The 26,516-nt window shown below is 44.2% G+C and overlaps 1 protein-coding gene across 2 annotated transcripts in view; it reads left to right on the top strand.

The window, feature by feature from the left end:
* NSUN7 (NOP2/Sun RNA methyltransferase family member 7) overlaps positions 1–26,516 on the top strand; it is a 1,712,923-nt gene that overhangs the window by 523,886 nt on the left and 1,162,521 nt on the right. For both annotated transcript variants that reach the window (XM_069631762.1, XM_069631763.1), the window contains exon 3: positions 12,815–12,873. In XM_069631762.1, coding sequence (XP_069487863.1) covers positions 12,815–12,873 — 59 coding nt within the window. The remainder of the gene's footprint in view (positions 1–12,814; positions 12,874–26,516) is intronic.

Below are 26,516 nucleotides of genomic sequence, written 5' to 3'. Positions count from 1 at the left end.
AATGCAGCTCTGGTTCTGGGCAATACGAGAGGGAATCTCTATCAGCAATTAACCTAGCCGGAGAGAAGAACACGGCGGCAGACGCTCTGAGCAGGCAGAGCACAGTCTCCCACTAGGGGGGGAGCTAGCTCAGGAAGTCCTTCTGGATATCTTCGGCCTTTGGGGAACCCCTCAAGTGGATCTGTTCGCCACTGAGATCAACCGGAAGTGCGATCAGTGCTGCTCAAGGGAATTTCCTCAAAGAGGAGCTCTGGGAGACGCATTCGTAGTGGAGTGGAAGTTTCCACTACTGTATGCGTTTCCCCCAGTCCACGTGATTCCTCAAGTAATCAGGAGGTTGAGAAAGTTCAGGAAAACCATGATCCTAATTGCCCCGGATTGGACCAGGAGGACGTGGTACCCGGACCTTCTAGACATGTCCATCTGCCCTCCAATACGTCTTCCGCAAAGAGAGGATCTTCTCTCGCAAGAGGAAGGTCGGGTTTTCCATCCAGAGGTCAAGACACTCAACCTTCACGCATGGTTTCTGAGAGGTTGAGATTCAAGGATTGGGATCTTCCGGATAACGTAATGGAAGTTTTGCTTTCGGCCAGAAGGGCAGCAACAAAATCTTTGTACCCATGTCGCTGGAACAGGTTTAGTAACTGGTGCAAAGATAAGATTGTGGACCCTTTTCAATGTGGCACTCCAGTAGTGCTCTTTTTTTTTTACATTTAGCTAATCTGGGGCTTCAGATAGGAACAATCAAAGGATACCTTGCTTCGCTGTCCATTTTCAAGGGCACCTCGGAAGAGGTTTCATATTTCAAAATACAATTAATAATTCAATTCTTAAAAGGGCTTACTAATGTATACCCTCGAGTACCTTTTCATGTCCCAACTTGGGATTTAAATTTAGTACTAAAATTCTTGACTTGCATACCTTTTGAGCCTCTGCACTCCTGTCCATTGAGGCTTTTAACACTAAACACTGTCCTTCTTGTGGCTCTATCATCAGCCCGCAGGGTTAGTGAACTTCAGGCTCTCTCATGCAAACCACTATATACTATTTCTTATAAGGATAAGGTAGTCCTTAAAGTTAAACCTTCCTTTTTACCAAAGGTAGTTTCGGACTTCCATTTGTCACAAAAATTAATACTACCAACATTTTATCCTCCTCCTCATTTGGGCAAGAAAGAGGAGAGACTGCATAGACTAGATCCCAAGAAGGCTCTTAGTTTTTACATATCGAGGATGTCTTAATTACGACAAGATGACCAATTGTTTGTGGGTTATACTGGTCATAAACTGGGCTTATCAGTAACAAAACAGACCATATCCCACTGGATCATTTTGGCCATAATTGAGTGTTACAGATTGGCAGGAAAAGACCCACCAGATTGGCTTCGAGCTCATTCTACAAGGGGAATGGCTACTTCTGCGGCTCTAAAGAGGGGAGTCCCGGCATCAGATATTTGTGCAGCTGCAACTTGGGAAACAATGCATACTTTTATCAAGCATTACTGCTTGGATACTGCCTCCTCCAATGAGGGGTTATTTGCCAAAGCAGTTCTGCATTCTGTACATGAAAACTGTAATTGGTACTCCCACCTCCAAAATTGCCACTGCTATGGGAGTCTATCATAAGATGAGGAATACGTGGGAGGACACAATCCATTCGAAGAACAAGTTACTTACCAACTGTAACGTTCTTTCGACTGGATGGTCCTCCCACGTATTCCTCATCAACCCTCCCATCCTACCCCACAGTACAGTTTACGTTTTCTTACACTTTCATCTCACGAGGAGTGCATCAGTTATGGGACACGCCTGGATGTTCCTCCTATATGTTTCATCGAAAAAACAGAACTGAAGCAACGGGTGCGGCTCGAGCTATTTATACCATCAGTGACGTCGACAGAGTACGGAGTCCGTCGAGGGACAATTGACGCCACGACCTCGAACACAGCGCCCTCTGCCGAGAGCCAAAAAAATTTTCCAAAGCGGCGAAGCTGGAGATAACGAATTATCATAAGATGAGGAATACGTGGGAGGAACATCCAGTCGAAAGAACGTTACAGTTGGTAAGTAACTTGTTCTTCTCTGTGGGAGAGGAGCACTTTCAGTTTCGAGTGCTTCCTTTTGGCCTCAGCTCGGCGCCGCGTGTCTTCACGAAGATGATGTCTGTGATTGTGGCCTATCTTCATCTGCAGGGTATCCATGTGTATCCATATTTGGACGACTGGCTCTTATGCAGCCCTTGCCCGTTGAAAGCCGCGGCCAATCTTCAGTCTCTCCTTCAGCTCCTGTTCCATCTTGGGCTGTCAGTGAACTGGCGGAAATCTTCCCTGACGGTCTCCCAGGACTTGATTTTGCTGGGTTTTCGCTGGAACACAATAGGCTGCAGTGTGTACCTGACCGGGGACAGAATGACAGATCTGTTGGCCACGTGTCAGATGTTTGCGCAGTCGGAGAGCATGTCGGCCTGGTGGTTACAGAGGCTTCTGGGCCTCATGGCCTCGTGCGTGTTGGCTCTTCCTCTTGCTCGTCTCAAGATGAGTCGGACTCAGATGGCTCTTCGGAGTTCTTGGCGTCAGGCTGTGGATCTGGACTCCAAGTCTATAATGATTCCGGATTCCATGAGAGCGGACCTGGAGTGGTGGTCATCTCTCAGCAACCTGTCGGTGGCGGTGGGGTTTTTGGACCCAGTCCCTATGGTGACGGTCACGACGGACTCCTCCCTTCTAGGGTGGGGTGCGACGTTGGATCTTCTTCAGGTCTTGGATCTTTGGTCACCTCAGGACAGGCTCCTCCACATAAATCATCTGGAGCTTCTGGCGATTTTCCTAGCGCTAAAGGCGTTCAGACAGATCATTGCCAACAAAGTGGTCCGTATCCGCACGGACAATGTGGTGTCAATGTATTACATCAACAAGCAAGGGGGCACCAAGTCTCCCCCTCTCGTGGACCTGTCCATCCAGATTTGGGAGTGGGCGGTTCGTCATGGTTTCTGGCTAGTAGCAGTACACATTCCAGGCCAGCTGAACGTCACGGCAGATGCCCTCAGTCGGCGGACGATGGTCAGCTACGAGTGGGAATTGAAGGCAGAGATCCTCTCATGGATTTTCCGGTGTTGGGGCACTCCGGAAGTGGACCTCTTCGCTACAGCGGCAAACAAGAAGCTTCCTCTGTATGCCTACAGAAACGGACTGGGAGCCTCCTCTCTGGGGTTACGCTCGAGATTCCTTCGCACAACATGAGCGCTTACGCTTTCCTGCCCCTGCCTCTGATTCATCAGATGATTTGCAAGCTGAAGAACACAGTGAACTGTTCTCTTCTACTCATAGCCCCGTGGTGGCCGGCCAGGTTTTGGTTCTCAGAACTTCAACACCTGTCGGTGTACCCACCGATCAGGTTACCGGTGAGTCCCGATCTTCTTCACCAGGGGGATCAACAGCTGTGGCACCCCTCCCCACAATCGTTCATCTTGGCGGCATGGTGCCAGAGTTCAAGTCCTTAGAACATTTCAACCTGCCTGCGGATAACATGTGCATTATTCAGGCAGCTAGGAAACCCTTGACTAGGTCTCAGTATAAGAGCAAATGGCTCAGGTTCTGTCATTGGTGTTTAAACAAACAACTGGACCCAAGGGCGGCTACAATTGACACTGTACTGTCCTTTGTATCCCACCTCGCAATGTCGGGAGTTCACGTTCTGTCATGCAGAACTTATCTTCCTATCTACGGACCAATGTTCTTATTCTCTGTCTAATCCAGTGGTTAAGAGAAATTTCGCAGGTTTTACACGCCTTTATCCTCCGGTTCGTAATCCGCACCCGTCGTGGGATCTGAATGTGGTCCTTACGGCGTTGTGCCATAAACCTTTCGAACCAATGGCCACGGTGGACCTCAAGCACCTGTCGTGGAAGGTGTCCTTTTTGGTTGCCGTTACCTCGGCGAGGCGGGTGAGTGAGCTCCAGGCTTTGTCGGTGGAGCATCCCTTCTTGGTTTTTCACAAGGATAAGGTGGTCCTACGGACAAACCCTTCTTTCCTGCCGAAGGTGGTCTCTGATTTCCATCTGAATCAATCACTCTCCCTGTCGGTCTTCTTCCCGAACCCTGCTTCAGAAGCGGAAAGGGTTCTGCACTGCCTGGATGTTAGAAGGGCTCTTAAATTCTATCTAGACACAACTTCTGAATTTAGGAGCTCTTCTCAACTGTTGGTGACCTTTGGTAATCCTCAGGGTAAGCAGGCCTCTAAGGCGACTATCTCCAGATGGATCGCTGCCTGTATTTCGGAGTCTTACACGGTCCAACGACTGCAGCCTCCTAAAGGTATTCATGCACACCTGGTGCTGGGCAAGGCAGCCGCAGTTGCATTTCAGAAATATGTCCCCTGTGAGACCATCGCAAAGGCGGCTACTTGGGCCTCCCCATCGGCTTTTTGTAAGCATTACTGCCTAGACCTGAGCTCCAGATCTGATGCTCAGTTTGGCCAGGCCGTGCTGAAGAACCTTTTTCAGTAAGGGGTTTTCCATCCACCCGTAGTTCCTGTGAAGAGTGCTTGGGAATCTCCCAAAAGTATGGAGGAAAGGGGACGGGACGTAGGAGTATAACCAGGTTACTCACCGTAGTGACCACCTTACTCCTAGTCCATAGTCCCCTTTTCTCCATACGCCCGCCCACTGTCCCCTCTAATAAGGTTCCTCTGTTATTGCTTAAAGGTCTCTGACCTGGCGATAGAAAAGGACTGATGTGCGATGCGCAGGGCGGAGCCAAGGTTGGCGGGGTTACGGCCGCTTGCTGTACCCCGCGAGGAAAGAGAGGAAGGACTACATTTTTTGCAACATTTTGATGCTTTTTCAAAGTGCTCCGGTCCCGTTGCACAGGACGGAGAGATGTCCCATAAGTATGGAGGAAAGGGGACTATGGACTAGGAGTAAGGTGGTCACTACGGTGACTAACCTGGTTAATCGTGTTAATGTGATTTAGTGGTCCCCAAAGCACCTTTGCATTATTTTGCAAGTGGCAGAACAGTTGTGTTACACACAGCCTCATGGACTTCCTTAACTCAATTAACAGTGTGATTTTGTAATGCTGGTGAAAGTGGCAGGCTTAGAGTATGTGCTTTTTGTGATTGACATGTTTTTAAAATGGATAAAGGTGACGTTGACTTGCAAAGCTGATACACAAGCCTTGTTAAAGGCTTTGATACGCGACTTTATCCCCCGCCAGTGATGCATAACTGTGGCAGATGAATACACTCCACTGGGAAATTGATTCAGGAGCTATATAAGGTACTGAATACCCAGCAAAAGCTCCATTGTCCTTATCACCGACAATTAACGGGGAACTGGAAAGACACGATAGGATCCTGAAAAATAAGATTTCCAAAATATGTGCATAAACTTGTTTGAAGTGAGCAGATGCACTGCTGCTTAATCTGAAGAGCATTCGAGAAACAGCAAAACAAAGGTTACAGGCATGTTGTTTGTATGTTAAATTCAATAAAATTGTTTTTAAAAATAAAAGGTTACAGGCATGTTGTTTCTGACAGAGTGATGCTTCAGTGATGCAAAAGGAGTGCATAGGAAATAACTGCTATAGAAAATAAAAACTGTTCTTGGTGGAAAAAAGAAAATTAGTAGTTTGACAAGGAGGGAATTGCAGAAGTACATAATTGGAATTCAACGTGACATACTATTTGGGTTTTATTTCTAGTGCAAGTGGATGCATATTTGGGCAACCTCATTGCTTGCAGGGCCCTTGCAGAATGCGCCCCTAATGACTAGGAATCCAGGTTCTGGCAAAAGCAGCACCTGACTCAGAGTTGGTTTAGAAAAAACATAATGAAAACTGAGAAGGAAAAAGGCCCACCAGAGGTACTACAGAAAATCAATGTGGCCCAGACCTACACAAGGAACTAATCTATCATCCTACTGTTCAAATAATTGATGCAAGTTAAATCCATGATTGATACAATGGACATCCAGTGCCAACATGAAACAGTTAACAAACCTGGTTAAATTAGAGGAATGTTCTAAAGGTGATCTCTATCATCAAATGCCATTGCCAAAAAACCTCAAGACCATAACCACCCCAGTTTTCTACTAATGAAGGAAATTCTTCTGAGGGCAAGTGTTTTTCTCATAGATTTGAGAATCATATGAACTGTCTTCTCATCCGTGCTGCACTATGAGTGATGGTTACATTGCTTGGACAGATTGCCAGTGTCAAAGAATATATGGATGCTTATTCAATGAGTACTCTATTGGCCCCTGGCCCACAAAACCAATCTTTTAAACAAAGCTGCCATAGTAACCCCTCAAGAACCATGGTATAGAACTGTAAATAATGGACAGGTCCTGCAAAGTAGACTATTTTGAATACCACATTTGTCCCTATGCTTGTCTATTTACCCATACTCAACTTTGAAGTCATTTCTCATGTTGCAAATTGTTCAACAGGAGCGACAATAAGATTGGTGCAGAAAAAGGAGCTACTGGTGGTGAAAGGAAGAGCACAAAGAAGCCGGGTCTGGGATGGGGTCATTTCTGCGACCTTATCCTACAATATCTACCGGGGAGGCGTTCATGAGGAAAGATTGGTAGAGCTAGAAAAAGTGACCTGGTTGATAATTGGGTCTCAACTGACCAATATAGATGCAAGTCTAGGGAAGTACATGTCATCAATAACCTAAACAGTATCAAACAAACCATCTTACCCTATTTAACATCACTGTTGCCGGTCGAATGAGTGTGATATCGCCTGCAGAGAAATGCAAGATTACCTGACTGATGAGCTGAGATCAATCAGTGATGATGTCAAATACCAGCAGCTTTCGGTTGAACAAAGCTAAAAAGTAAAATTAGTTTAATTAGTCAACTTGTTCCTTATACTTTTCAAAATGTTGAAGCTACTATCAGATATGTAGAGGTTGTTGGACATTAAAAAGTATCAATATGTGATACAAGCAACATTTAATCCTGAAAGAAATGCCTTTGAGGTAGCACATCAAACATTAACCCTCTGTACCCTGCTGGATCTAATGTGTCATGCAACTGAGATATTGAAATTGTCTGAATTGTATAAATGGACACTACTGTTTGCTATTATAGTTGTCGTTGCATTCACCTTTTCACTCTAGTGGTGCTGCTGTCGCAAAAGCCTCAAGAACTATTTACACGTTCATAATGAGGACGCTGCCTATTACTCCGTGATAGTAGTGACGAAACTGAGGATGCCGTCCCTTCTCCCCTAGGGGGAGTCCTTTCCACTGGGGTCAGGGCAATGCGTCCACAGGAGGGTAGCTCACGGGCAATGTGTTCGCCTTGGAAGCAAGACGTCACAGAGCACCACAGGTTCGATCCCCGGGTCCACGCATAGAAACCTCTGGGTATTAAGCGCGTTATAAATAACCCATCATATCATATCATATCACAGGACAATAGTCCCCTTGGAGGTGGTGCACCGAGGGAGGATCAGATGGCAGAGGAACCCCCTTATGCGATTAGGGACGACCATGTTCAGAGAACACGGTATGCCCCTACGTTAGTACACCTAAACCCTTCTCCAATATTCAGTTCTCCCCTCCCTTCTTTTGATAAGGCCAATATCTGTTATTGTCCAGTTAGTCAACCTAATATACTTCACAAGATTCAAACCTTGCAAAGTATATTAAATCTGACTCTATAGCATGTACTGAGCAAAAGAAGATGACCAGTAGTCCAATGATCACTATGGAGAAGCAGAGTGAGTGCTCTAGCTTCTCAATGAACGTGATTAGCCCAAAGCAACTCCCTTTTCCAACACTGGAGTTTAAACATCACATAGCTGAGATGCATCAGGAGAATGATCCTTCCAAAGAAGAAACCGGCGAGCCATGGAGTGCGGGAGGGTCTAGAGCCAGGAGCAGGGAAGCCGAGAGCGGGGGAGAAGAACACAAACAAGGCCCTAGAGGCAAGGACTGATCCCGTTGCTGCCGTGTGGAACCTCAGGGCATCCAAAGCACTGCCGAACCATCCTGGAGAGAGGATGCACCACTGGGGAAAAGCAGGCATCAGGAAAGCTGCTTCCGACAGCCACGAAGCCCAGAACGCAACCAAAGCCTCCAGAGACGCGGCAGCTGCTCAGGAAACGCTGGTACCTACCAGAAGGTAGCAAACAGGTACGCAGGGTACTCAAGTAGTGCTGTAGGCCCGGAGGAGCAAGGGGGTGAAACTGGAAGCCAGATTTAGACGTTCTGGGACCCTAGGAGCGAAGTGCGAGTTTGGAAGACACACCCATATGAGATACAGAAGCCAATCCGAATATTGCGAGTCTGGGGCCCGCACTTATATGAGAAACTGAAACAAATCTAATTAAATTATTGTAAGTCTGGGACCCGCACCCAAAAAGAGATAGGCCCGCATTACGAGTTTGCCGGTAAGCCGCTGGTACGACCAGTGGCTCACTGGCAAACTTGCCTTACCGTTTCCGCTGCCTGATATTCCAGTGATTCTGGGATATTACCAGTTGCGGTAGAACGGTAAGTTTACCATTCCCATGAAGTCGGACTCCATGGGAATGGGATCACTGAAGCACTTGCACCGTTATTAACGGTACCAGTACTTCAGTGAAAAGCCTGCCGGTATGAGCCTGAACTACCTGCAGGCCTGACCTGCCGGTAGTTCACTGCCCCTACCGGCAGACTCGGAGTAAGCCGGACTGAGAAAAATGCCAGCCATTTTACCGCCATTTTCCCTGGACCGACTTACTCGTAATGAGGACCATAGTCCATGTTGGGACTGCTCCTAGCCAGATGAGTAAACCAAGAAAATGAGCTTAGCCAGAGAGAATACCAAACCTGTTTGAATATTGCGAGTCTGAGAGCTGCACCCAAATAAGAAGTTCACAAAAGATAACTGCTTGGCAGGAGAGTGAACCAAGAAGTTATATTGCGAGTCTGGGACTTGCACCCAAAAGAGGGACAGTCAATGCTTGGCAAGTAAGAAACCAAGCCATTCGGAATACTGCAAGTCTGGGACCAGCACCCAAAATAAGTGAAGAATACATTGTGCAAACAGTTCCTACACTTGGCCAAAAGGAGAGTGCCAAGTTGGTGGGATGAATAAGTGAACTGCCTTTTCACATTTGGTTAAGGACGTACAGACCTGAGAGGCCCCAAAATGAAAGTGCAGGCCTGGGAGGACCCCAAAAGTGAGAGAACCCACAAAAGAAGGATTATAGGGGAAAGGACTACGACCCTAACCTTGGCGTCCTATTTGGATATTTCTTTATTTTTGCCACTTGGGATCACTCAAGAGACTGGGCATTTTTCTGTCGGTTGGATCTACACAGAACACTTTAATTTAGGAAGAGATCATTCTAGCACTGTTGGTATACGTTATTAGTGTTAGGTATAGAAGTAGGCTTTTTGGGACACGACAGTGATGGACTTTATGATCTGGACATTCTGACAGTTACTTTAGTTTACTTAAATGCATGGAAACCCATCTTAATTTCAGGGACAGAGAGGCATTTTTCCAACCGTTTTTCTTATAATAAAGGATTCTACCCAAAAACATGCCACCATTGTGTCTGAGCCTTACTTCTGCACCCTCACATAGTATAGACATTCATTTTACTGATAGCAACAGAAATGTGGAAGGAAAAGATACAATACAAAATTAATGATGATGCAAATTGATTATTTCTGATGTGAATATTGTGCATCTTTGGGTCCAATAACACAGAAACAAACCAATACAGTTCATATATTTGTATTAGGGACTAATCGTTTGATCCAACCTATGGGTAGGTAGCACAATAAACTAAGCAAACCATGAAAGAAATACAATACTTGTGATTTTTGCTGAGAGCACAAAAGGCGGAACTGTTGTAACTGACAGTATTTTATTTTGATACAGCCGCAGGCATACATGTGCCACGGACAGAGCAATGCCGAAGCTGGAGCTGACTCGCTGACCGAAGCCACGTTTGGGGAGTTGTTACACATATTATGAGCCATAAGGCAATGCAAGCACTTGCCACTGTCCTAGGCCAGGAATGGCTAGCAACATGTCCCATCCTATGAAGCCGTATTATCCTCCCTGAGAACCGGAATTAGGCTCACATGGGTGTTAGATGCTAGATCAAGTCCTGTTACGTGTAATGGAAAGATCTGCTAGGGGCGTGAGTAATCCAAGTGGAATTGCACAAATCTTGAATGATGCTGTAAAGCCTTGCCCTCCAAGGTCAGAGGGTGCCCTGTTAGAGGTTCATTGTTAATGTAACCAACTTAATGTATCATACTGGCACTTCTGTATCAGGCTCGTTTCTCTGGAGCCCAGGCTCTGTTTTCAGGGTCCACATTTTTGGATGGGGATACTATCCATGTTTCACTGTTCATGTCTGCACAGCTGTTTTGGAGACACATCTTGCCACTACCCTTGCTGTCTAAGGAAGCTTATCGGATTACTTGAAAATGGATTTGGGCTTCTACAGGTGTTCCCTTATAACCATTTGTATGAAGTGTAATGAATCAAAATTTGCAGACAGCGAATTTGTAGCAATTTTGTCCTCCTTTATTACCCAGAGATTGGAGTCTCCCAGCCTGGTGAGGTGCTGCCCAGAATGTTACCTTCAATGGCAGCTAAGACGTCTGCAAAAGATGGGTTGTATGAAAGTGGTCTGTAGATGAGAAGGCTAATGTGAACTTATATGGGGTTGACTAGATTTGGAGAAGTGATTTGCAGCCTGATGTTACGACAGAAGATGACATTTTAACATTGATAGAGGCTTTAATAACAAGTGCATTTCTTCCTCCTCTCTTGGACATTCTGTTGGTAAAATTGGTCTTTTAGCCTGTGGCAATGGCTTTGTATATAGCCATCGAGTACATGACAGCATTTCCACTGTAGTGACCTTTCATGGGGCCTATACTCGCAATATAAGCCAGAATTCAGACTGTAAAACACGTTCATGATGCTGGTGTCAACAGTATGCATCATTATGGCCACTGGAAAACTGTCATGATGCTGCAGCTATGCCTACAATATATGGCAGCATTGTAAAATGTCCCAAGATTTGATGTAAAGTGTTCTTACTGTGTGCTGCCTTCAATGCAGTAAAAAGGATTGTGTTGGGGTCACTGGAAGGAGTGAGAAAGTGGACCCGCCTGAGGCCCCCCGACTCACCATTTTTCATGTATTGCATAAAAGAGTGATAATTTATCACTTTGAGCATTGTAAACAAATGTGAAAGAGTGATATGAACCACTATACTCTATCCATTACCACCATCAATTTGACGCTAGAAATGGATAGAAATGAATAACAAAAATCACAGCAAGTATACAATCAGCGGCATTCCAGAAATACCACTTTGAGTGTGATATTTCTATAATTAGCCAGATCTTTTTTAATTCCTCTGGTGATGTTAATAATTATCACAAGTAGTATTTCACCCAAAAATCCAACCTAACTGCAAGGAGGCTGTAGTATAACTTACAAGAAGTAAGTCTTTTCTCTGAAGCCAAAGCGAACATGAGATTCCGAAGGCAATGACAAGGGAATGACATGTGCAGAGCAGTCAAAGTGCCCCACAACAGATGCCTTTAGCCCATCCATTTCTGCTTCTCTTTGTGCATTTTTTGGCAATTTTAAATAAAGCCTTACAAGGCCGAGAATGCAAATTAAAAAACAGCACTGAATGAGCTAATCCATCTGCCATAGAACAGTTTGAGAATTCTGTACATGCAAAATTCTCTCTGGAAGCAAGCACTTTCCAGCTTCATCAGTATATTTTTATTAAGAGATTCCCCCCCACACAAACCACTATGAATGCCTCTCTGCTCAGAAGCGCTGCCCCAGAAAAATAAAATGTCCACACCCATTCATAAAATGGCTCTGTCACATGATAATGATCTCATGCAACAATGTAGTTCTAAATTAGCAGAAGAGCAGTCCTGGAAGATTTGATGCTGCAGAGCGGTCTACTCTGTTTAGTGTTCGTTCTACCTACTCCAGCCCTTTCTTCTGACCTACTCCCAATCCTGCCACTCATTACGTGCCTTTAACCTTATCCTACCTCCACAGCAAGAGCAATTCTGTTTTAAGTCTACAAAATGACTCAAGCCAAAATGTAGCTCAAATGTAGCACAACAAAATAGCATACACCCACTTTTACCCACAGAACATGTTTTTTTGTAGCCCATATGTGTGAAACCCTGATTACTTGGTATACTGTAGGTTTTTTCCAAGTTTTGACCTGGGAGGAAGGTAGTGTGATCAATTGAGTGAAGGGATATTCAGTCAGGTTCATCATGACACTGTCATGTGGGGGCCAGTCAAAACACTGATTGCTTGAACCTAAACACTGTGTATCCTTAAACGAATGTCCATCAGTCACTGGTTTTACAAATGTCCAAATAATCACAGATACAATTGTGATGAAAGGGCTGGTTGTGAAATAAGGCATTTAGCTGTGCCTAGTTTGCCACCTGCAGAGTGGCTCATTTAGATTGATATTGGCATTACAAATATAAAAGCTGGGCACATAGCGAGAGGGATGGGGGCACTAAAATGAGGCAGTACAAAAAAAAAAGGCATAAATCATTGGACCAGCACTGGGTGGTGTCAAATCGGGTTGTCATTTTTTTACTTAAAAAAAGTGAATTATGTTAAATATATTTCAATGTTTAGAAGTCTGCAGTTACATGATTTGGAACTTGTCCTACATATGACATTTTAAAAGTCCTAGTAGAAAATAGATTTACTGTAATTGTATTAAGTGTACCATGTTCTACTTTTGGATTATTGTAAAGGCAGTAACTAAGAATTGTGCTCTCTCTTACAGATCAAGAACTTCTTGAAAACATATTGCTTGACAGTGGTGTTTACCCATCTGAATCATTAGTAAGTAATATAGTTCTTTTGAAAAATTTACAAATCAGATATCATACATTTAAGTTGATGCCACCCCCAATACACATAATACACTCATATTGCTGTATGCATAAATGTGATAAATAATCTTTCGTTCAGTATTCACTTTTTCTTTTTTTTCTTTTAACGGAAGTCGTGAGATCTTAGGAAGGTGGTGTATGTATTGAGCTAAAACATTTGGGTTTGCAAGATTTCACGAACACATAGCTCCCTTCTTCGGGCAACTCCCTACATAATAAAGTAATCACCTGTTCAAGTTCTTATACTGTTTGTTAGCTTTTTCGAAAAAAATTGCACTTCTCATCTTGCTAAAACGGCATTCCCTTAACATTTTGTTTTAACATGAAATACAAAGGGAAATATTTCGATGGGAGAGCCTGTCAGTCTAGCCTCTCTTGCTATGTTGCCATAAAACCTATAATTCTGGTGAGCTGGGAGCAAAGGTACCTAATGAACATTTGGCAGAATATCTTATTATGTATAACCCAGGCTAAGACAGATCCATTGCTATGAGATTTTATATATTTCTCACAAATGAGACTCACACTGTGGTAAGTGGGCCTCCATTAACAGTAATTTGAGGATATTCTTTCTATTATGCCTCACAAAAGGCATCGTTTACAGACCCTTTTGCACAGAAGTAAAGGTTGTATTGCATTAGTAGAAGCACTACTGCTTCTAAAAATATGGGATTTGTGGCCAGAAATAACAGTATTGCAATGTATTGTCCATCAGAGCCCTTTGCCTATAGAAATCTAGAAACGCATTTCCTAATTTGTTTTCAATCTGGTATTAAAGATAAACATCATATTAGCTGCACAACAGCTGCATGTGTGGTGTTTTATTTTAAACGTAACATTTTATTAAAATTTGAGAAGCTCTGAAACTTCCGGAAGATGCCAGCACACATCAACATTATATAACAACATCTTAGCAAAGCATAATTCCCCTCTCCTTCCCCCATCCTTCTTTACCATCCATCGCCCTGGGGGTACTCTCAGGTATCGAAATGCATAACTACGTTATAGTACCTGCAAAGTGCCTCTTTGCCTGTCCGGCTGGTGGTTGTACTGAAAAGTGAAGACTGTAATCCTGATTTGTGAACGTTCATCCTTGCTGTAACCCTTGTGGACACGCCCACCGTGAAGAGAACGTATAAAATCGACCACGTGCGAGCACAACAGCGCACGCACCTGCAGAAGTACCTGCAAATTGCCTCTTTGCTTCTTAGCCGAGGTACAGAGGCTAAGAGGCGACGCAGGTCTATTCTTCTGAGAAAGACTCCCCCAGAGTTGAGTAAGTAAAAATGATACATCAAACATTAAAAACAGGCATGCCAGCTAGAAGCCCCCTGCGAAGGGAGAAAGTGGGGGGCTTGATAAAGAGCAGGCCGGCTTCACATGCATGCTCAACACCCAGACAAAACCTCCGTGATATGAGCTCTTGGGGGAATGCAGATATTCGATCATTCTGCAATGGGTCCTTGTCAGCTTTTAGAGCGAAATGCGATATCTCCTGCCAAGTTGTTACAGAAATAGGGAAGCCGGCCAGTGAACACATGCGTCCCGAAAAGATGTGCGAGATGGCTAAAATGATTAATGTACCAACACCTAAGCAAGCTGGGGGTAGCTCAGTTGTGCTGCCTATGGTGTCGGATATCCCGATTGATGGTGCCAGAGTGGAGTTTGTATCAAATAAAGGGCCTGCCGTGAAGATCGCAGTGGTGCGCTCTGTAGGAGTGAGTGATGACGCAGTAATTGACTTAGACGCAAATGAATGTGTTTTCGAATAATTTGATGTCTGAGCATTTATCCGCGTCCCTGGTTATGTTTTCCGAAACTAGTAGTGGAGAAACTTTCTCCTCTGATGATGCATCCTTCCCAATAAAGGTGATTATGAACAACCACAGCACCAATACCTCACTTATTATCCAGCAGTCGGATAATTTGGTGGGAATTGCGTTGCAAGCAATGAACTTGGCTATATCATCCATGTCTAAGACCCTAAATACGTGTGAACAAAAATTATTTGTATTTAATGATTCCTTACAAAAAATTACTTTATGGCAATCAAAGAATAACCTCTTAATAGAGAAGCTATCTGATAAATGGGTACAAAGTGGACGTGCCGTGAAGCATCTGCTTTCTGTGGCTTGTCAAACTGATTCTAATGTCCTCAATGTGAACCCCCTTGAAGACAAGGGAAAAACACAAGTCTCCCGGCCAGTAGTCCCATGTATCGAAAATATAACCTATGACGAGGCTGCTAAAAATGTGGGTACTGTATCTAAGGTAAACTTGAAGAAAATAGGGCCGCCCAGCAGGATGGCCGACCAAGATACCATGGAGGCTGATAAACAGATACCCTTAGCACCTACAGTTAGGGTGCAAGAGCCCAAAAGAAAAGCAAGTAATACCACAAACAAAAATTACCAAGAAATCAACCACTACCGAAAAACATAGGGAAATCCTCAGTGAAGCAGTTTTTTAAAGTAATATCAGTACCAAAGCGTAATATCATGATAAACTCCCAAACCATAAAGCAAAAATACCAACTCCATGCCCAAGCTAGGAAAATCGGTACTCTCAACTTCAGTGCTGCTCATGCAATGGTGTACCCCCCAATGGATGATTTGATGGAGGTATTAGGCACCGGCAACAGCAACGAAGATGAAAACCCTAATGATCCAAAAGTGGCGTCTAGTGAAGTGAGCCGTCATTCGACTGGTGATCAGGCAGCATTGGACACAGCCCAGGCTGCCCAGAGATTGGAAATCCGTAGGGCAGTTGATGCCTATATGACAAGAGCAATCATCACTGCAGGAATACCATTGATCCCTTCTAAACAATCAACGGTTGACACCGCCCCTATAGTGAGCAATGTGCGGGAGCAAAGTAAAAGTAAAGGGGTTGCGGTGGGGGCAGTTGAGGTTTCATATCTAAGGAAGAAGGTACTTGATGACCCTGTGCGTCAAGTTCAGCCTTCTAATCCGCTTGTTTTGGCATCAGACGGACACTACCAGGAGTTGCCACCTCAAATAAGCAATATTGTTGTCCCAGCTGAGATGTCTGGTGCCATCATGAGCTTAATAGAGGGCGCTTTAAGCCAAATGCAAAGTAAGATCCAACAAAGACCGCAAGCAACTGTGCCAGTAAAATCCCAAACAGGCGAAGACAAAAAACAAAAGCTTCCTTATAGAGTACCCCCGGCGCCATACTCCCTAGTCTTGGCATGTAGGAAACCTCCTTCCACGCAGTACGATTTAAATAGAAGGGCTGCAATGGCTATATTTTCCGAAATCCACCAGCTGGTGGACATTGTGTCCTCGGATATAGCTTTGGTAGATTTTACTTTCAAACATCAGTTGAACTCAATAAGACTTTGGGTGAAATCTCGGGTAGTGAAAAATTTAATCTGTCAAGGTAAAGATGATTTGTATAGCCTGGGATTTGACCTCATTGTGGAATGCAGATCTACACCTCGTCAAACGCTCGCAAAGGACAAGGGTTCTTGTCAGAACGGCTCAGCGGGGGAAAGTCAAAGAAAAATTAAACAGCGACCCACTAACCTCCTAGGTCAGGGTTGTTGTTCCTGTACCAAGAATTAATGTGGGAAGGAAATGGAGGGGGCCTGCCTTACGCTTGTAAGTTGGAACACCAGGGGTTTCAGGCATCTGATCAATACTGCTGAAAGTGGTCTGGACAAATGGGATATAGTATTGTTGCAGGAGACCTGGCTTACTGCACCGCCCATTTGGGACGGCCATGAATTACATCTAAACCCGGCTCTAAAGCCCCCGGTAGGCTGTCCAATTTCAGGTATTCTAACTGCGGTTAAAATGAGGAAAGAATTGTCCTCGGAATTTTGGGCTTCACCCAATAAATATATGCTGATGGTCAAAGTCATGGTGGGGAATGTTGGATATGCTATACTAAACGTCTACTGGAACCCTATTGCCATGTCGGAAGATACTTTTCTTCATCATATAAATTGTCTTTTAGATCTGGTAGTGGAATAACATACTGTTAGTGCAGTAGTGGTGGCGGGAGACTTGAACCTAAATTGTCTAGTGGAATCTGACAACAGAAATAAAGCAAGATATCAGAAATGGTCCTCAATGGTGCGGGCTAGGGGTTTGATCATGCTTAACGGAGCGTTTGGCTCTGATATCCCACCTATGACGACATGGCAGAAGGGTGAAAGCGAGTCAATTATTGACTACATATTCCTGAACCAGGTATTGTGGCGGAGTATGTCAAATTCTGAGGTGATTGAATCCGGAGCAAGTGATCATAATATGCTCATGGCCGAGTGGGAGATAGGTGCAATCCCTAACGGACCTGACCAACCTGTGGTGAAAGGCTCTTGTATAGTGAATGCCGGTGGGAATCGGCTATGATGGTGAGAGAGGTAAGTTATACAATTGGAAAGATTGCTAAGAATGGGCCTATCCAATGAGAATAAGCTGTTGGACGATGTGGGATGTATATACTCTGACTTATTCCAAGATTTTCAACACCCTAGGTCTGAAACAAAGGCTGCTAAGTGCCATCTTCATGTTTTTGATATGGCTGTTAAAGAGAAAAAAATCCAGCTGTGTGCAGACTTGAGAGGTTTGAGCAGCATGCCCGAAGAAGCTAGAAAACAATTAGCCAGTAGGTTAAAAACCAGGTATCGAAACTGGATTAAAGGCCATCGGGCGGCACTGTTCCAATTGGATAGTGCGACCATGCTGAAAACCTTAGCTAGTAAAAATATCTCATAAATGTGGATTGTCATAAACCAAGTGGCAGTGGCACCACAATTGGCTCTCCAAACATCAGCAGTCATTGTGCATACTTCGATTGAATATTTCACTAATCTTTATGCCCCAATTAAGACTATGGCCACAAGTGAACAACTGAAGTTCCTGATTGCTTTTGATTTGGAGTTTGAGTTAGCCGATATACAACATCTGATTATCACGGCAAGTAACTCTAAGGCAAAAGGGCCAGATGGGCTATCTAACTATGGTCTAAAAAAATATCCTGACCTTTGGGCCTCAATCCTGTATCAAATATTCTCGCTAGTGAATATGTCACAGACCCTACCTAAATCATGGACTGAGGCAATAACAATCCCTATTTACAAAAAAGGTTATAGAGGGAACCCAAGCAGCTATAGACCCATCTCGCTGCTGGATGTCCCGGGGAAGCTTTATTGTTGCTTAGTCTTGGACATACTTCAATCATGGGTAAGGAGCAAGAATTTGATGGACCCATTGCAGTCAGGTTTAGTTAAGGGTCTTGGAACCATCCCGAATATTATGTCCTTGAAGATGATTAATGCCTAACAGGCCGATCGAAGACATCCCCTGTATATGGGGGTTATGGACTTCAAATCAGCCTTTGATTCTGTGGATAGAACACGGTTATATAAGAAATTAATACGATATGGATGCCCACAATCGCTGATTCCATTAATAATACTTTTTTACACAAATACATCAATGCAAGTACGCATAAGTCTTGATGGGAAACTATCCCCGGAAATTGTGACTAAAAGAGGATTAATGCAGGGGTTGGCAGCATTTCTGTTTAATTTCTTTATCATAGATTTAGGTAGCGAATTTGAAAGCTGTAATGGAGATGTGCCGAAACTCGGGGCTCAAAAAATTCCTTATCTCCTATACGCAGATGACCTTGTTTTACTTTCGCAAATTCCACAGGGCCTCCAAAGAATGCTGCAGTAATTGGTAGATTATGTCCAGATAAACAACCTGGTTATTAATACCGAGAAATCGCAAATAATAATGTGTATCCCCTCCCCTGTGGTCAAGGGTAAGATTCCTTCATGGTCGCTCCAAGACATTAAATTGGCAAGCGTGACCCAGTATAAATATTTAGGGGTGATGATTGAGCAGCGAAGGATATCGAGAGATGATGGGGTATCAGTCAGGAACAAAATGTGACACCTAATCTCCCAGACTCGGATCCTAATGAACAAATATGGCAAATCTTCTCTGCAACATGTGGTATTATTCTATAAAATGAAGGTAGTCGCCATAATCACATATGGTGTGGAGGGAAGTCTCCCGCAAAAACAAGAGTATTGGGATTCCTTAGAATCAATGTACTGGAAACAGTTACTGTCTCTCCCACCTAGTGTGCCTATGGCGATTATTCGTCACAAATTTGGACTATTGTCCTTATATGCTCTTGTCCTATGGAAACAATGCGCGTTTTTCCGTAAATTCTTATTGGGTTTAAAAAGTACAACTATCCTAGCAGTTACTGCTTATAATTTAATCAAATCAGGATGTGCTTTCCCTAGAGCTTGGAGGAATCATGTAATGGATAAGCTGGGTGATTGTGATGTGTCCATTGAACTATTGTTATCAAACCGTGACCGAGCTAATGTAAAGATCTACTTAGGGGATTGGGCCTTCAATGAAGTGAGATGTGCAAAATACAAAGGGCCTCATTACACGGATGGCGGAGAACCATAGCGCTATTAGCGCCATTGTTCATGCCGGTAAAATACCAGCACCGCCTTGGCGGAAAGGGGAATTACCGCCCCATTCCAAGGTTGGCGGGGCGGTAATTCCCCCTTCCACCATTGCCCTTCCCCATTCCCATTTTTGCCCCATAGGGCATTCCCATTTTTGCCCCATAGGGCATAATGGGAATGGGGAAGGCGCTAATTACGGTACCGCAAATTGCGGTACCGTAATTAGCTCCATGGGTCCCTTTGCGGGTTGGTGTTTAACGCCTGCAAAAAGCAGGCGTTAAATTCCCCAACCCGCAAAGGGACCTCGTAGTAAGGCGGTAAGGATTTACCGGTACCGGTAAAATACCGGTACCGGTAAACCCTTACGGCCATCCGTGTAATGAGGCCCAAAGACTTTAATCATTTGATCTTTGGTGCCAAAACAATAGGGATTATGGAATCATATCTGTTGAAATGCCCATCCCCAAAAATTCGCATGGATTACTTGAGGTTTAGATTGAATATATGGGCAACACGGGACATACTGTGTAGAAGGAAAATTTTGACGGTTGAACACAACTACTGTAGGTAATGCTGTGTTCGATCCCAAAGAGTGACATTACAGCATCTACTAGTAGAATGTATAGCATTGAGGGAGCCTAGAATAAGGTGCTTTCATAGGGTGATTCTACTGCACAATGATATGGAAAGTGATGAAATATGGCAATTCATTTTTTCAAATGCCCGAATGCAAGTCCAAATTGCAGTAGTGCTATTTCTACAAATGGTGTTACCAAGAGTTAATTTAATGGAACCTAACTCCATATGAGGTATTAACATGCAACCCAGGTGCAACTGGAAGGGTGCGACTTAGGTCTGTTTAATGTTAGTTGGGATAATTGTTTTCTTTCTGGCTCTCGGTGCATTTGGGATGATTAATGAAATTTTCTTTTCTTTTAGTGTAATGTCCTACAAAAGTGTAAATAGTTGATTGGTTTTATCATTATTTGTTTGTAAAATACCTTTAGTTTTTAAATGGATTGTACGAATGTATATTTTTCTTTTCCCTTTCTTGTTGTTCTAGGAAGTGACACTTTATTTTTGCTTTCTGTGATATTGCGATTTTTGGTTTAATGTAAATATTTGAAAAGTTGCTATATGTAACTAAACCAAATCAAATAAAAAATTTAAATAAAAAAAAAATAACTACGATATATCTGACAGGACAAGTGATATGTAATTGGTCAAAAGCCCATGTCTAGGGTAATTCAACCACATTAAGGGCTCTCAGCCTTGTTGTGCACGTCAAGACATTCAAATCCCTCTGGAAGTAGTTCAAAAGGGAGACCAGACAGCTATGAAAGTTAGAAGCGAGTTCCTCATATTGGCTGTAAGATTTCCCAAGACAAGAGCATTCCATAATTTTTCCAGCCACATACCAATAGATGGCGGTACAGGTTTCTTCCATAGGTGCAAAACTTTGTTTGGCCCCCTGCAGCAGGTATGATACCAGCTTAAGTTCTGCTACTGTGCATAGTTGTTTTAGCGCGTCATTGAGGCTAAGGATACATAGTAGGAGGTCTTCTGGAACCTCTGTGCACACTATATCCTTTAGCTTAGACCTAACTTCCAACCAATAGTCTTGCAGGGCCGGGCAGTCTCATAGTATGTGCAATAGATTTCCCTCTGCACTACACCCTCTCCAGTACAACCCAGAGACAGCTGGGCACACCTGATGTAGACGGGAGCGGGTTCTATACCATCTGGCCAGTATCTTGGCTTGTGTTTCCCCAACCGCAGACATAGAGTGGAGTAGTTTCCTGCATATATACTGCCCCATGTATTAAGGGATATCTCCCCGCCCAACTCTCTCTCCTGTCGGGAAGTGAAAGTGAAGATGATTGCGTTGTACAGTCTAGATATCAGCCCTTTGGCTTCTGCAGGTTCCTGATGGATTATCTCAAGGGGGTTAGCTCTCTAATTGCCATTTTCTTAACAGAGGGGTGAAGCACCCAGTGCCTGGCTTGCAAATATCAGAAGCGGTCGCCCTCAGTTAGCCCCATAACATTTTTGCATTCCTCAAAACGTTCCGATTTTCCCTCTGCAAAAAGGTCTCCCACCTTGCTAATCCCTCCATCCAGCCATCCCTCAAATCCCTTTACCTGGGGTGTGTATTGCTCGCCAAGAGTGCACGGACAGTTATTTATCACCAGTACATTGCAGAGCAGAGCAAATACTTTGAACGCAGGTAGACAAAAGCAATGACTCACACCCACACACTCAGTTAAAGGATAAGTGCTCTTATACGATTATTTATTCATAGTTAAACATACATAAAGCAATAAGTGATAACACAAAAATAAATCACAGAAAAGATAATAAGCAAACAAGAATACATCACCATGGACATAACTGAATTCCTCATCTCGCCAGAAGCGGCTGGAAGACCCCGTTAACAGCCAGGCCGAGAGCACAGCAGCCCACAGGTATTTCGGAACAAGGCGTCTCCCCTCCGACTGAGGTCTTTGTGCTTTTTTCCGCCTGACCTTTCCAGAGCCCCGCATTATATGCCCTCCTCAAAAGGGGTGGCAATTTCTCAAACCTTCTGGCATTAGCGCTTGCGCGTTGATGAGTGACCGTTGGTTGCCGGCCGGGTCGACCGACGGTAACCCCATGGAGCAAAGCAACTTCCCTCTACTAAAGCACCACGGAAAATAATTCCATAACTCATCTTCAACCTTGGCACGGGGCATAACAAACTTTATCTGGTACCAGCCGGCACCTGCGGATGCTAGCCTCTCTGAGCTCTGTGTCCTTGGATGAGCCATGCAGACCAACACAAGCAACGAATAACATTGAAAATATGTTTTTCAGTGAAATACTGCTAACCAAGCTGAAAATCTGTGTACAAGTGCAGCTTCCACTGAGGCATGGAATAAATATCCATTATGGCTCTGAGTGCCCCCAGAATGCACTGCGCACCAGTGCTATATTTTAGCTCCAGCATCACAGGGTGAAACTATCATTGAGAATAAATGGGATAAAGGGCCGGGCGATGGGAAGGAGCAGGCCCCTGGTGATATACTCAGATTATCCCAGGCTTCCAAAGTATCCCTGGTTATGACGTTTGCATATAGTCCCTGGGCCTGTCCTCTCCGAGGCACCCTGGTTGCGTCCATAAATGTCGCCCCGCCACTGCCTGCTCCATGGCCACCCAGATCTTCCTGGAGTCCTTTTAAACCAAATAGACCATGGGTCTGACCTGTGCCACAAGTAGTACCTGAGAAGCTTGGGGAAGGCTAGGCCACCCAGAGCCCTTGGGGTATATAGTATGTGCTTATTTACCCTAGGGGAGACCCCATTCCATGAAAATTACAGTAGTAGGGTGTCCCAGTCTGGCAGTCTGCCGAAAGTCAAGGACAGGGATCGATTGAAAGAGATACAGGAAGCACGGAAGTGCATTCATTTTAATGATAGCCATTTTCCCAAACCAGATCTTTTTTAACCCCTTGCACGAGTCAGGTAGTTGAGTCTATATACATGTGCCAGATTCCCTTGGATGTAAACCCTTAGATACTTCAATGAGCCTTTGGCCTAGGTGTATGGAAAGCTCCAATTCTGACCTTAAGAGGGGGAGGGGGATGTCGAGCCGTAGAATTTCAGATTTGGAGCAATTAACTTTAAAGCCCAAAACCTTCCCGTAAAGTTGCAGTTCTTCTTCGACATGGGCCAAGGAGCTAAGCGGATCCTTGAGAGACAGTATGATGCCATCTGCAAACAGATTAATTCTGTGCTCAGTCCCCCAAATGTAATACCTGCAATCTGCCTGTCGGCCTTTATATGTGCCTCGAGGGGCTCCATAACCATGGCAAATAAAAGGGGCAGAAGGGGGCTGGTATCCTGGTTTTAACACGCATTACAAATAGTTCATAATAGACCAATGCAAAAACACATTTTCTCTTACTGCCAAATGTCCTCACAGCAATGCAATTTAGGATGTGCAAATAGGGTAAGAAGGGACAGAAAATCAATATTTAACTAACTATGCTGTGTGATCTCATGTTGAAGTCTACAATGCTCACGTGTGCACTGTCTCCTGTCCCCAAAGAAGATTCCCCTGACATCTTCAGACACAGGCCCATCCAACCAACTAGCAAGATATAACTGACAGTCAATTTGTTTTTGGTTCCAAACCATCCAGAAAATCTCATTTGCCGTTGCCTCTTGTAAAAAAAAACTGGCAATCCAGTTGTTGTTTCCTATGGTACTCAATCGTAGCTTCAACCCCATCAAGTTCGGTTAATTCTTGATTTCGAAGACAGCCTTCTTCCTAGTCAGCAACTTTGGATTCATATTAGGACCACCAAGGTGTCCACATTTTCTTTTAATCTTTTCTTTATCCTCTCATCTTTTCATCACTGTCTGCACTATTCTTTTCCTGATCTTAGTAGATTTAATATTGCCATTATATACCACCCCATTTCATATCGGCTTCAATCTTTGGTGGATATCGAGTACGCTTTTTGTTCAAAAGAGGACTCTGATTTTGTAATTTTCTTTAGCTCTCTCAATACAGCTTCCTTTTGGGCACAAACATTATCTGGTGTTGTGCTGTAAGGCATCTACAACACTAGAAAACAGAAGTATTTCCTCATATTGTCCAGCAGCTCAATTTTAGCATCCGGATTAAGAATAGTTTCTATGGCGTATGTTCTGAATTTTTTCAGGTCTTCCACAACTATAGATGGAGCCACTTTATGCAACTCAGTGATATCCAGCCTGCCCACTGCTTTACTGCATGACCATTGAACTACACTCACTGTACCTGAAACATATGCCATGTTGGCCTCCACTTCCTTCATTGCCTTCTCGATATTCCCAGTTTTCAAATTCTTTACATTCTAACCAGGTGGAGACTCTCTGATTACTTATGTGGGTAGCTTTCAGGCTACAATCAGCCAAAATGACAACGCAACTACATCAGAGGGAATCCACTAACTCCCCAGTGCTTCTGTTTGTAAGGTCGTTGAAGCCCAGAAGCCACTCTCCCACTAATCTAGGTTCTCTGGGGATTTCGGCCTGTCCGTTCCTTTAACAACGTTTTTCCATTGAATTTCACAGGTTTTTTAGTAGTGCAACTTAACCATAACGTCCCTTTGACAAACAAAGTTTATTGTTAGTGAATTTCATAGGTTTTTAGTAGGGCACTTTAAGAATAATGCTGCTTTACGGTAGTATTTTCAGTAAAGGGAAAAGGTTTTTAGTAACATATGTAGACTTCACCTGGTTGGCGTATGAGCAATTACACGGCAAGTATCCATAGGACTCCATTAGTGGCTACATGTCCGCATCTTCAAATGCACTTTTAAGTAGTTGTGGAAGCGCACGTGTTTGTGTTCTACACCTAGACCCATGCATAGGTCATGCACTCTATGCTGATACCACCGCCCCTGTCGCCAGCCCTACGTATTCATTCAGTAGGCTACCACATTTAAAGTATTGCTGTCCGCTTCGTGGGTGGCTCTGCAAACTTAGCAATGTGTGGCTGAAGTACTCCTAACTGTATAACGGCCACTGGTAAACAAAGAACAGCAACCTGCACTGTGCGTGGGCGTGTTAAATGTCTCATTACTTTGATTTATCTGCTGCTTCCCTTTCCATGACCAGTGAAACTGATACATTGTGTGTGCACTCTGCAGTGTGACGGAAAGTATGAACAGGTTGCGTGCCGGTTATACAGTTGAAGAAAACATGTAACTACAAGTAGGACAGTTTGTAGTAACGCTGCAAAATTGCAAAGCTGGTGCACCTTCCTCACGCACATACTAGTGCATGTAAAGGAAAGTAAGGAAACAGCAGAATATGCAGCGCGCAAACAATCCTACTGGTGGTTAAAAAAGCACTGTATGTGCATGGGTTGCACAGAATACATGGCTTCGTGGGATACATAAAGAATGTATGTATATCCGTGAATGGTACCGCTAACAGTAATGGCGTAACATAAAGTGTTTGTATTGCATGTGACGACAACTCAAATTAAAGGACAAAGGAAAAGTGGGCTGGATGCCGTCTTTCGCAGATGAGGTTGGGTACTTTCATGTACAGCATTTTCCACATCTGCTGCGGGCAACAAGAGGTGCCTCCTGTAGGGCAGCAGAGTTGTAAAACAACCTTTCCAAAGCATATGCTGCGCTACAGACCCTTAGCTGGCAAAGGGCATTGTATTGTACATGTAGCCCAATGCGCTACTGTACACAGGGAAGGTACTTGGAAGTGCATTGCAACGGTCGTAACAGGAGCATTACAATGAGTGCCGTGTATAAAGGTGAGGGCCACCCAATAATTCCGTCTCCCGGCACGTCCCCTATAGTATCTAGGCAGGTGCTGCCCCGTATGTACCGGACATTTCCTGGCTTGCCTTCTGTGGCGTGTGTGAGAACACAATACCACCCTGTTTCACCAATCTGCACCACGTTTTGCATAGTTACATGCTAGGACCCTCTGGAAATTACTGGCTACATGACATTTGGACAACCCACCACTTTCCCCGGATTTCAGCACCTTCAAACATGAGACAGTTACCTGAAATCGGCAAAACATCAATGTGGTCGTAGAAGGACTGGTCCCGACACGAGTAACACAACTCAAGGTCCAGGCCCTAGGATGCATGGTTTCCAAGATATTTGCACTGCAATGCACTGCAACAAACTGCACCACACCAGGGTGAGGCGACATTGTGGATAGAGCACAGAAGGTCCCAATATGCATCAGGACACCAACACTCGCCTCGCCCCAACATCTGCTCCGAGGCATGTCAGTCAGCCGCACGCGCCCCTTCTCAGTGCAGTTTACGTAAGGGTGCAAAGCACATCAAGCAATAAGCCAATCGGAACAGAGATCTACTGGATCCGTGTTATCATGTATGTCTACAGAACTAGTTTGGAGAATGGGTATTTCTGCTAGTATCTATTAAAAGCAGTTTCGCCCCATACCCCCAGAAGGAAAAATGTTTGGTCCTCCGGGATTCCAATGACAGTAATTAACTTATCAAGAAATGTCTTCCTGAAGCAATGAACCTGGGGGCATTCCCAAATAATATGCAGAAAGTAGTACTGTTAATAGCACTCCTGCTACTGGCAGTATTA

This window comes from Ambystoma mexicanum, chromosome 6q (genome assembly GCF_040938575.1).
Source record: "Ambystoma mexicanum isolate Mex_15411 chromosome 6q, UKY_AmexF1_1, whole genome shotgun sequence".
Taxonomy (NCBI): Eukaryota; Metazoa; Chordata; class Amphibia; order Caudata; family Ambystomatidae; genus Ambystoma; species Ambystoma mexicanum.
Note: the sequence above shows the minus strand (reverse complement) of the source record. Positions and strands in the feature narration are given on the sequence as shown.